This window comes from Physeter macrocephalus, chromosome 11 (assembly GCF_002837175.3).
Source record: "Physeter macrocephalus isolate SW-GA chromosome 11, ASM283717v5, whole genome shotgun sequence".
Lineage (NCBI taxonomy): Eukaryota > Metazoa > Chordata > Mammalia > Artiodactyla > Physeteridae > Physeter > Physeter macrocephalus.
This window is the reverse complement of record NC_041224.1, coordinates 23085026-23098070: the sequence shown is the minus strand read 5'-3', so window position 1 is coordinate 23098070 and position 13045 is coordinate 23085026. Positions and strand designations below refer to the sequence as shown.

Sequence of the window (13045 nt, the reverse complement as noted above, 5' to 3'; positions counted from 1 at the left end):
GCTCAGAGGCCTCGTGCTTTCCTGATCACATCCAAATGAAGGGAGTGAGCCATCTCCCCACACATGGAGTATGTCCATTCGGGGTGATGGGGCCATTCTTGGACTAATAACATTGGACTAATAAATCGACAGGGGTAGGGGCCCATAGGTTGGTGTAAATTTAGTAGTGAATTCACCCCCTGAAGCTGGGTTGCATTCCTGAACACAATCAGAGTTCATTAGGAAGAAGAAATGGATTTGGGATAAGCAAGCAGTGGAGATCATGACAGTCGCAACAGTAGTATTGCTTCTCAATGGAAAAAAAAGACCATGTGGCTTAGAGTCAACTGTTGACAATGAAATGTGTGTGATGACCAGATCGAAGTGTTTATTTATGGCAGAAGCTACAGAACTTTGAGGTTCAATCGACGCCTAAGGTCATTTTCTCCATAATCATTACCGTGTATGTGCTCAGTCTTTTCCAAACTTCTTGGTGACCCAGTCCTAACGTGATATCTTGCAGAACTGAGTAGCTGAATTTGTCGCATGGACTAGAATTTTAATTGAGCTGTATTTGCATCTGTTGAAAACATGGTAATTAGGTATGTCTTAATTATGGAATGTGCTGCCTGAAAGAAAAATAAGCAACTTCACGTTATACCTTCTCTAAAAAGAGAAACTTGAAAGTATCTGTTTTTGTAGGTAATCACATGGGAAAGTAGCTGATAGTGCAGTGCGTAGCGCAGAAATGTTAGTCAAAAATAGAAGTTTCCGTTTGTTTGGAAGGAGGTAATCATCTTTCTTTGTGCAGACTATCTGCAGAAGGAAAGCAAACAATCTGCAAAGAGCAAAATTAAAGAGAAAACAACGTAAAATTTATATAGCATTTAAAATAGTCAGTTACCTAAATGTAGGCTTATGATTAGTCCGTGCATTGTAATTTATTGTATGAACGCAATAGATCAAGCCATTTACGGGTGACATATTACCAGTACTTTTCTTACTTGAAAAATTTGTTTATCTGAATATCTTTTGTAGTTTAAGAGAATAAAAATATTTTATGTACCTTATTATAAAGCTAGTGTTAAATGTACAAAGACTGGTTTTAAAACTGAAAACAAAATCTGACTATCAGTGACCTTGAATACATACATTAAAAAAAAAAATTAAGCACGTGTGACCAATTTACTTAAGCTTTTAAAAACCACAGTAATTCTGCATAGGGATGGGGTAAAGTGAGATTCTTATTTTTCTCTATCAAATAATTTTAGCGTTTGAAGCATACACAATGTAATACTCTAAAAGAACATCTTATGTTTATGCATATGAAGGCACATATTGCTAAATATTTTTAATTAGTTGGCATTCAAAGGGATTAGTTACATCAGTACAGCCCCAGAAGAGTTTCTGTGACAGTGTATTATCTAAATCAGAATGTTCAGAATAAGCATAAAGAATTCTCAAATGTGCAGGTATGATTGTAAAACAGTCCACTTGCTTGGGGCAGGAAACTGAGCGAGGAGTTTTGATTTTATAAAATGAGCTTACAAAACCTGAAGTTAATAAACGACTTAATACTAATTTTCTCTGTTTCACCCAGTTTAGAAAATAAGTTGTATTACATACACCAGGAAATTATTGTGAATATGAAAGGACTTGGCAACAAATGTGACTTCAGCATATAGTTCGTTGTGAAGGCGCTGCTTTTATTCTGTGACGGAGCCAAGAGCAGACATATGTCCCATGTGCTTCTCCCAAAACGATTAGGGAGAAAACTAGCAGAATCGCTACTGATCTTTCCATTCATGATTTATGATAATGGTCCCTGTGGAAGACGAAGTCTTTTACATGTATTGAGCTCGTTTTTTTTGTTTATAGTTTCAGACGTTGTAGGGGGCCAGGCAAGCCACTGGATAATACGTAGAGCACAAACAATAATAACATAAAACTCTACCAGAAACCGATGAGAGCTTAACCAAGCACAGTGGCCTTCCTGGGGATTCTGTTCCCGGGGTGTGGCGTGTGTTGTCAGGCTTCATTAGGGGAGCGTAGACATTGTTCTGAAGCTAGAGGATGGTGATGTGCAGAGGTTGGATGAAAGTTTGTCTGGTTGGGATAAAGTCACGAGTCAGGCTCACCAGTAGTCTTCCAGTTAAACAGCCATTTACGGGCAGCCGCTGTCTGCTCAGAAGTCCTCATTTTAGAAGTTTAGGGGAATGGGAAACGGACCTGTGATCGTATCATATGAGAAGTGCAATAATAAAAGTTTGTACAGAGCGCTATGGACAGATAGGTAAAAGGAGTTTTGTCTGCGAGACTTTTAGAATAATCACCAGCATCCATTTATCTAACTTGAGTGTACCAATAGACACACCTAGGTTTTGTAGTTCCCGGGAACTTTTGAGAACTGTTTTATCCTGATTTGGTCCATTACCTCAGAGTTGAGGCCACACCCATTTCCCATAATGTGGAAGCCAGGGTTTACCATCAGTTAGAGCACAGCCAAGTTCAAGGGTGTTTTCAGACAAGATGCTCCAACCCTGCATAAGCTATATTTACATTTTCTTGGGGAACGCCCCTTGAAAAGGCTACACAGCAAGCCCCCTGGGCCAGGAGTCTTTCCCTGCTCTCTGTGCACCACACAAAAATGACAGCCTTAACTCAGCATTTATTTGTAAGGCTATGGATTTTCACTAGCAACGCCCATCAGAAAGCTGTAACTAACTGGCTTTCTCTAACCAACCCGCACAATTCCTTCTCCATATGAACTGACAGAGGGGGAAAGAAGCAACTTTTTAAAAAGCTGCCTTGTCTCTTGCAAGAGGAGAGTGGCTTCCAGTTAGCTACTCCAGTGCAGAGGGAGGCCAGCTTTTCTGCTCATCTCTGGTTGGGAGCCGGTCCTCGAGTCCCTGTGCACATTTGATCGAGCTTCTGGAGTGATTTCCTCAGTAGCAGCTACAAGTCACGCTGCTGAATGACTACAGCATTGACAGTGGGTTCCTTGAGATGCAGTGCTGGCTGCTGGAATGATCTTCTGGGCAGACCGTGGAGTGACTGGATGATAGATGACCAACATCCATGCTGTATGAATCGTGGAATTGAGCAATCACAGAGTTGATCAAAGGAATGCATGAAGGTCTGGCTGAGGTACAATTGTACCAGAATAAAATAGTAGAGCGAGCCCCACACTGGCGGTGTGCTGGCCCCAAATCTCTCTGTTTCCTCCACAAGAAATGGAAGAAGTTGGTCTAAATGACCTCCAAAGTATCTTCTGGATTTAGACACAGTGGTATTTTTACTCTTTGGCTGTACCCAGGGCATGACCTGCTGGGATGGGAAATATGTTGGCTTGTGTTTTTAATCAGATGTGAAAACAAGAATTCTACACTTTTTCTGTTATTACGTTAAATAATTGGCACTTTTTAAAAAACTGAATTACTTGGTTATGGTTGTGCCATCATTTGATAGCATCTTCTATGATCTGTGAGGGTTTAATAACAGAACAAAGATACTAAGATTGTTTTTTTAATTTAATTTTTATTTTACATTAGAGTATAGTTGATTTACAATGTTGTGTTAGTTTCAGGTGTATGGCAAGTTGATTCGGTTATACATATATCCATTCTTTTTTAGATTCTTTTCCCATATAGGCTATTACAGAGTATTGAGCAGAGTTCCGTGTTCCCTGTTGATTATCTGTTTTGTTTTAATTTTATTTTATTTTATAAATTTATTTATTTATTTATTTTTGGGTGTGTTGGGTCTCCGTTGCTGTGTGTGGGCTTTCTCTAGTTGCGGCAAGCAGTGGCTACTCTTCGTAGCTGTGCGCGGGCTTCTCATTGCGCTGGCTTCTCTCGTTGTGGAGCACGGGCTCTAGGCGCACAGGCTTCAGTAGTTGTGGCACGTGGGCTCAGCAGTTGTGGCTTGCGGGCTCTAAGAGCTCAGGCTCAGTAGTTGTGGTGCACGGGCTTCGTTGCTCCACGCATGTGGGATCTTCCCGGGCCAGGGCTCGAACCCATGTCCCCTGCATTGGCAGGTGGATTCTTAACCACTGCGCCACCAGGGAAGCCCTGATTAGCTGTTTTATATATAGTAGTGTGTGTATGTTAATCCCAAATGCCTGATTTATCCCTCCCCCTGCCTTTCCCCCTTGGTAACCATAAGTTTGTTTTCCAAGTCTGTGAGTCTGTTTCTGTTTTGTAAATAAATTGATAATAGGATTGGTTTTTTTTTTTTTTTTTTTTTTTTTTTGCGGTTGGAGCACGGGCTCTAGGCGCACAGGCTTCAGTAGTTGTGGCACGTGGGCTCAGCAGTTGTGGCTTGCGGGCTCTAAGAGCTCAGGCTCAGTAGTTGTGGTGCACGGGCTTCGTTGCTCCACGCATGTGGGATCTTCCCGGGCCAGGGCTCGAACCCATGTCCCCTGCATTGGCAGGTGGATTCTTAACCACTGCGCCACCAGGGAAGCCCTGATTAGCTGTTTTATATATAGTAGTGTGTGTATGTTAATCCCAAATGCCTGATTTATCCCTCCCCCTGCCTTTCCCCCTTGGTAACCATAAGTTTGTTTTCCAAGTCTGTGAGTCTGTTTCTGTTTTGTAAATAAATTGATAATAGGATTGGTTTTTTTTTTTTTTTTTTTTTTTTTTGCGGTACTCGGGCCTCTCACTGTTGTGGCCTCTCCCGTTGCGGAGCGCAGACTCCGCACGCTCAGGCTCAGCGGCCATGGCTCATGGGCCCAGCCGCTCCGCGGCATGTGGGATCTTCCTGGACCGGGGCACGAACCCGTGTCCCCTGCATCGGCAGGCGGACTCTCAACCACTGTGCCACCAGAGAAGCCCACTAGGATTGTTTTAACTTGTCTTATTATACTCTTGATTTTGTGTGTTGGTAACTCAAGTGCTGGTGGAGAGGAGGCAAGACTGAATTTCATTTGAAGATATATTAATTTGATCTAGAGGTCAGTTCTTTGGGAAAGATTTCTAACTGTCTTATATATTTCTCTGTTAGAAGAAGCAGAAAAACACTGATTCATACTTTATTTGTTGATGCAGGGGGAAAATGACCTCAGGTTTCAAGGGGTAATCTGGAACCCCAATAATTCTTATTATCAATATATTTGTAAGAACAGCTTAGGCAGCTATTCTGGAAAAAGGTTTATGAGAATGGCTGTTGATGTGTGCATCTATTGCTTCTTAATATAGAAATTCCGAAAGTTCTTTTGTAGGTAGAAACCTACTCTAGTTACTTGTCATTCTTTCAAATGCAAAAAGTTGGGGGTATGCACTTGGACCATATGCTTACTAAGTGTTGCTTCAAAGGATGGAACATCGTTATCACTAAGCAGAGCTTTTATCTGCAAAGTTCAAAGGAGTGTGAGGCTGTGGATTTATGCCTTCGTGTCTCCATCCACCTCTGTTCACCTGCCATTGTGTCGACCAACATGCAAAATTATTTTGGATTAGAACATATAGGAGCGTTGGCTTATGATGTTGGCCTTTTAATGACAATATAAGGAAAAGTTAGACAGGCTGTGAAGATCCAGTCTTCTCTATGCAGAAATCACAAAGGGTCACACATATTTGGGAGGCTGAGGAAAGGAGTCCTGTGCTGACATTGGTGTGCTTACTAGGGAGTGGTGCAATTGAACAAATTCATCAGGGGCTGGGGTGGAGCTACATCATCCTTACCCAAGAGGAAAGGAAGCTCTTGGCGAGGGGCTGCTTGTCTTCATTTCGCCAATGTGGTACACAGGACCCTTGGGCTTGGCTGTGTGATGAGGGCTTGCTTATCCCCCCAGCAGTACAGGCTCTATATCAACGCGAGAGAATCCATCCGGCCCAGGAGCCAGATTACTGTTACTGTTACTATTACTATTACGGTTACTCTCTTACTGTTGGCCCATCAACTTCACGCAGGAGTACACACATGCATAGTAATCATCCACATCACGCGTTCACTCTAAGTCACGCATTCACTCTAAGTCACGCGTTCATTCTAATTCTACTCAGAAGTAAACAGCCTTGCAGACCTAGTTGGAAATGTGGGAAAGAAGACCCTCACACGACTTCAGCCTCCTTATTTTTGTCCCTTTGGTTCCCTGTGTTCCTTATCTTTTTTATGTGTTTGTTTCCTTCCAAGTGGAAGAAGACACGGAAGAAAGTTCAAGATCAGGGAGAGAGTCTGTCTCCACAGCCAGCGACCAGCCTTCCCACTCTCTGGAGAGACAGATGAATGGAAACCAAGAGAGAGGCGAGAAGACCGATCGCAGGAAGGAGAAAATGGGGAAAGAGAAGAAGAAGGACAGAGACAAGGAGAAGGAGAAGATGAAAGCCAAGAAGGGGAAGCTGAGGGGCCTGGGAGACATGTTCAGGTAGGTGCTGCCAGCCAGGGCCAGCCGGCCCCCGTGTGAGTGCCAGGCCAGTGCAGGCACAGCTTTGACGACCTTGTCTTTGAGGTCAGTGGAGATTCTTCTTTAGATCCCAGACTTCGCTGCTGTGTTTTTACTTTCTTAAGGATTGCACTTGAACTACTTCAGACCCTTTTAAAGAGCCTGAAAGATGCTATCTTGCCAACCATGTAAATAACTGTGGAGAGGAAGGAGGGCCGGAGACAAAGGGCCCTCACAGCCGTGTTTGTTCTTTTGTGCGTGTGAACAATTGTTCATTGTTGAAGTTGAACATCGAGCCCAAGTTAGTGGTAGCATATAAAGGTTCATTAATAACAAGTCTAATAAAAAAAAATGTTACAAATAGAGCTTCAATTAAGCTGTGTTGATTAATGTAATACTTATTACTTCAGTCGGTAAAGATTTCATTAAATGCAGTCTCTGTCTGTTCCCTGACAGCTGTTTTTGTGCCCCTAAATTATACTGTAGGATTACTTAGCATATCATTTTTTTACAAATCATGGCTGCACAATAAAAGTGACAAGTCGTTCAGAAGTTGCTCTGAAACTCTCCCATAAACGTTCATCGGAGGTGATTTATAATATTCAGGTATTTAATGTTAAATATAAAGATTGCTTGATTGTTCCATAAATTAAACCCCTAAACATATCAAGATGATGGTTTAAAATTGAAAACAGATGGCATAGCCCCTTGACTCTTCAAAAAGTAGCTATCCTGCATTATGAATCCCTTCCTTTTAGCTTTTTTTTAATTGCAAAATGTGAACAAGCGTTTTTATTTTCATAGAATTTCCTGATTTATGGTCCTGAGGTTGACCTCAATAACTCAGGGAGTTATAGATGAGTCAAGGCCATGAAGCGAGGACTCAGGCCCAGCCTGCAGGCTACACCCATAACAGATGTGTCCTGTGGATGTCTGGCTAAGTCAAGTGCATGGAATAAGTAAACTACAGACACAGATCACACAGAGCCCGGCCCATTGGCAGTATCAGCTTTAATTTAAATACGGTCGCATTTCCATCTTCAGTGCTTCAGAACACCGGGATCTGCATCCTTTCACACCAGAGTTTTTCTTGTTTATATACCGCTCCTCCTGAATGCATTTGCAGTCAGATCATCTTTCATCATTATATTCCGTGTCCAGGAACACTTACGGATGGAGTTGAGCTAACTGCCACTTTATTTCAGTTTCTGTGTTAGGCAGAGGGCTTCTCACTCTATATATATGCAAACTGACAGCTCGTAATCAGGCACCTACATAATGCACAGAAATAAAGCTGTTGTCTATCAATTAACATTGAGGGAATTTGCACCCCTGTTTTCTTTAAATCAGAGAATATGAAGTAAGAGGAAACCTCCCCTAGGATATACACATCCCGCCTGGAGCCCAGTCTCGCTCCGAGGTGCCCGCCTCCCACCCCCCCACTGAATTCTTCCTGAAGGCTAATGGCTTGTAGGTTTCCTTCATCGGCCAACATTTATCTGATGGATTCAGTGCTCTGTTCTTCTCATTGAATAAAAAAGTAAGCAAACTTCTAGATTGTTTATAATTATTTTAGAAATTATACATTATTTTAATTATACATTATTTTTTCTGTAGCGTGGGACTCCAGAGTAAGAGAGGCTTTATGGTAGAGTTTTCTTTTTGGGGCCCGAGGAGTGGTGAGTTTGGGGACCACGGGGAAATATATATTGTTTCAAAGGGACCCTGAATGCAACCCAACCCAGCCCCGTTTTTACTAAAAGTTCTGTAAAACACTGTATGATGTTTTCTCTAGATCAAATTCTACAGATTATACCTCTAACACGTAGTGAAAGCCAGCTTTGTGATAAAGAAGTTGACCCATTTGTAACTTCAAAGGCCTGAGTATTCTTAAAAATCAACTTCTGTGTTTAAGTGCAGGGGCTGAAGGTATTTTCCAAAAACGGAGCTCACAGTCTCCCAGTGTTTAAGAATGGCTACTGAGAAAATCATGGGTGTCCACACTTTTCTGGGACCAATTTGCTGGAGTCAGCCCATGTTGGCTTGTGAGGGTCAATTGCTCAATTTTTACAAATTTTGCCAATTGATTGTTAAACGCAGCCATTATGAAAAATTAGATAAGTTCTATAAAAATCAGAGGTAATGAATAACTCAAAACTCATCACTTCCTAGTTATTTTATTACATTTCACTATGATCTCTGCTTTTGAGGTTATTTACGCCCACTGTATTGGCACGGTGCTGATACCACACGCCTGGTAGCTTAAAATGAGCCGTGTTGGGGGTACTTATACCCCAGGAAGTGTATGAATTCCACAAAACAGGGCTTTTTCTTCCAGGAGAGCCACATACCACCACATGGAGAATGCAAAGATATCCTAACAGGTTGCAGTATCTTGTCTAGTTGCCTTGAACGTGGCCGTCTTCTCTCTGGTTTCCCTTTGGGAAACGGTTGAAGCTTGCTGAATATTCCTCCTTGAAAAGAAGTTGAGAATCCTTTATTAGACTAACAGAAGCTTTTTGTTTGGTTGTCTATTGCCTCTAACTCCTTCACAGCATTATGAAATGTCCTTAGTATTTGAGAAGACTCTTAAAGCATTGTTAGACTTTTCAAAACCTTTTTTACCACCTTCCGTACCTACTGGATCTAATTATTTGAGACTAATAGACTTGCAGGTTGATTCTTTTATGTTTCTTTTTTTTTTTTTTTTAATTAACAGAGGGGAATATAGTAAGATTTAAAAATTAGTCTCTTCCTTCCTCTTTGTTCTTTTGAGGAGAATAGGATGTGATTCCCTTAGCAGTGTTGCTTTAAAATACCTTAATCAAAACGTGTATGTGCCTATAATTTCTTAGAGCACTTTGTAAGAAGATTCAAGTATAGCTGCCCAACATAGGCCGAAGTACAAAGCAGGGGTCTGTGTGTGTGTGTGTGTGTGTGTGTGTGTGTGTGTGTGCTGGGGGGTGTTGTTATGATTTGTTTCTGTTTTTTGGTTCAGTTATAACAGAAAGAAGAAGGTAAGGGTAAGGGGCATTAGATGTTGGGAGTCTAGCTTTTGAGGCATGTAAGCTTTTTCCCTTTAGTCTTTTGAGGGAATAATAATATGGTTTCCTTCAAAAAACAGGCTCACAGGCTCTGCTCCCCACCGTGTCCCTCCCCTTGACCCCAAAGCACACACACTCTATTCCCACCCCTGTAAGCTCTCTGTGATTCTGTTTACATTTGATGAGGGCCACATAGATGTACCATATCTCGAAAACTGTACCAGAGGAAACCACGGCACCTTGAGTCGGTATTTTTATTCGTTGGTCTATACAGACGACCTGGTTTTCTACTTCGTGCACTGAATGGTAGTCACAAAAACAATTTAATTATTGATAAACAGCTCTAAGAAAGAATGTTGGGAGTCACATGAATCACTCCTCTGTTTATAAATTATGGAGTATATGAAGTGCAAAAGCTGCCTTAATGCAAGTTTTAAATCACAAATTTAAATCTACAAGGAATCAAATGACAAATGTGAAGTGTCCCGTGTTTGTAGGGATTTCTACTTGTATGTACTATGTCTTCTTTTGCCCCTAAGGCACTCCCATTGCCTTAATTGAAACGGCTTTGGATCTGACAAGGCTGAGTTTCTCTACTAAAAAGGTAAACTTGACTTTGTTGATGTGATCGTTCTGTGTGAAAAGTGCAGGGCAGGGTGAGGGTCTGAAATGTGGAGGCTTTGTATATGTCTGATTCTCGGATGCATGGCTATTCACATTTAATACTATAAAATATTTCTGAGAATTCTGCAATTGTATGAAATTGTCACGAAAGAGGGAACTGAGTCCGTGCTTTAGAAGGAGAGAGATCTGTTGTTTAATGTTTGAAAGGCATCCGTTTTTAAAGGAAGGCAATAGCATTGTTAAGCAGCGTGTTTTTGTGTGAGTTTCCATCTCCAAAATGAAATAATCAACAAGATAATAAACTCCCTTATTTAGGACAATATTCTCAGACATTAAGCATTTAAAATTATGTATTCCCCTTTTTTTTCAACCCTTGAATAAGTGTAATTCGATGCTACTTTGCCTGAAAAATGAGGATCGTTTTCTTTTGAATATCATGGAATTGCCTGCCCTCTGAGACGGAAGGTTCCTGGACGTGACCCCACTCACGCCTCAGGTGCTTTGTGTGGTGCTGTGACACATGATGGCCGAGGGCCTGTCGCCCCCTGGACCACTAAAGCAAGAGCCATGTTGCACTGTTACCGTTAAAACTGAATCTTCCAGTTACGTTGAAAATGATTCCCTGGGTCCCTACAGCATGGTTTTATTCAGTTCTGTACGAGGAAAAGGATAATTTAGTTTGAAAGCTTGTTTGGTTGAAATCAGATATACGGCTGTCTTTCCCTTTGTGGAATATGGTCGTCTTCAGAACGCAGCGAACACGATCAGATTTTAAAACTCGATGTCATAGTTTGGCTCGCACCCTGCAGGCTTTTGAGAGAATAACAAACACGCGTCTCGGTTGCCTCCCTTACCTGCGCTCACTAACCGTGTGTCTGTACCGTGTTTCTCGTTTAGCCTGGCCAAACTGAAGCCCGAGAAGAGATGAGCAACAAACGAGAGTCCAAATGTCTTGAGAAGCACATATTGCACAGTTCTGTTCTTTGTTTTTGTTTTGTTTTTTAAACAAACAATAAATTTACTTTCAACGAATTCTTAGTGGCTGTTGACAGATTTTGTTTACGACATCAGCAGTTTTGATGGTTTCGTAACACCCACGATAATCGCTTTGGGACTTTCTGTTCTTGGTGTCAAGCTTGGGGGTTTACTGCTTGACAAGGCAGAGAAGTGTTTTTTCCTCTCTTTTCTTGGCCCGTTTTCACAGTGGAAAACCAGAGTTCTCACTGCTGGTGTATTCAGAACTCACCCGCCCACACCCATCGGGCGCGAGGATGGGCGCTTTGAGAGTGCGCGATGTACCGGGTTGGTTTTGTTGTGCGACATGGCAGCTGGGGACACAGGCAGGTAGGGGAACAGTCTGCGGGCGGTGAGGTGTGTGGGTTGGGATGGTCACCCATCCATCGATGGACCGATGGGCCGGTGTGAAAAGGACTTTTTGGCAAAGGTTCTTCCCTTGATGGGTTACACAGTTTAGACAAAAAAAATGGGGGGTGGGGGCTGAGAAAATAGATATCTTTGCTCAGGGATGGCTGAACCAACAAGTTCTTCCAGGGCGAAAAAGTAGAGAGATGTTGGCAAATAATGACCCTGAGGTTGCTGGGAGCCCAGGGAGTGAGATTGCACACTCTCTTATAAAAACGTTTCTGGAAAGAGCTGCCAGGTGTTGTCATCACAGCTGTGAAAGCTCGTGCAGGTGGATCTCAGACCGTCCTTCCTTTAGAGCAAAGCCTTCATCCACAACCCCTTCATGCTTCATGGCCCCCTGGGATTTCAGAGAAACTGCAGAGTTAGCTCTATTTCCTGAGAATCGTAGAATTGCATCCGGCTCAAAAAGAAATGGGATGATGAAGAGGAAAACCATGTCATAAGTGGTATTACGGTACTGGGATGGGAGCCTGTGAGAAGGATTCACCTCCGCTCTGACCTGGTAGCAGTTGGCAGCCCGACCCGCGCACCCTCCCCGGCTGAGCAAACCCTCTGGTGCTGCCGGAAGGAAGCATACAGAACAGTGTCAATTTGCTCACGTCAGAAATAGCAGGACGTGTGGATTTTTGCCTCGGGCCCAATTGCCCTGTGGATTAATGTGACCGGTTTCTCGTTGGCAGAATTGAATGACATCCAGTGCAGCCTGCTGGTGATTCAGGGGACGCAGTTAAAATAAATGTGGAGAAAAATTAGGCCTACTTAATGAAACACAAGAGCAGTACTTTGTCATGGGAAAGAGGAGCTGGAAGAGAACGGTTTTGCCTACTTTTATTTGTTTTCTTGTTTGTCACCTGGACAGAGAACCGGTCCTTAATATAAGTACACCTACTGGGAGGTTTCCTTGGAATAAGTTCTGAATTTGTAAATCCGATACTCAGTATATGCTTCTTTTAATTTGAAAGGAAACAGGTTCCCGTTTTTTAACAGAGGAAAGTAAGTGCCAGACTGACCTCCTAGCAAAGATGAGTCCTAGGGCAGCTGATAGCATCCTTGGCGAGGATTCTTCTGGCTGAAGCAAAGAGCCTCTGACATCTCCAGCGTGGAAACCGACTGCTGGGGGAGCCGAGGGTGCCAAGCGTGACGACCGGGCCTTGCTCAGACCTTTTCTGACGTTCTTTAACGCTGCTTTTCCAGAGACCCGCGGCCTGAATACAGAATGCAAGTGTCAAGGATGACACCTACTTTATAGTCTCTGTAAAGCAAACCTTTTCGTAAAAGAAATTTTTGACAGTTCTGAGATGCTAAGTCAATTTCACTACCAGACTGTGTAGAAAATGGCATCTTTTTTCCGCAGTTGATGTGAAAATTGAAGGCTAGTGACTATTCACTCCTTACTAACACAGTGTAAATAAATACCACACACTGTTGAAAACTGCACTAGAAGACAAGCTTGGCTGACGACATTTACCGCAGCATAGATTGGAAATATTCTTTCTGAATGTTTTTTGTTACCATTAGAGACTCTCTCTATATCTTTTACATTAAATATCGTGGCTCAAGTACATGTTATTCCTAAATGGATTTT

The 13045-nt window shown here is 42.3% G+C and overlaps 1 protein-coding gene across 33 annotated transcripts in view; it reads left to right on the top strand.

Annotated features, from left to right (window-relative positions):
* The window catches only part of PARD3 (par-3 family cell polarity regulator), a 678698-nt gene that overhangs the window by 450742 nt on the left and 214911 nt on the right, over positions 1 to 13045 (top strand). For all 33 annotated transcript variants that reach the window (XR_002892687.3, XM_055087799.1, XM_055087804.1 and 30 more), the window contains one exon: positions 6118 to 6349. Coding sequence is in view for 32 of the 33 variants with exons in the window: in XM_055087799.1 (XP_054943774.1) it covers positions 6118 to 6349 (232 nt within the window). In the remaining variant the exon portion in view is untranslated. The remainder of the gene's footprint in view (positions 1 to 6117; positions 6350 to 13045) is intronic.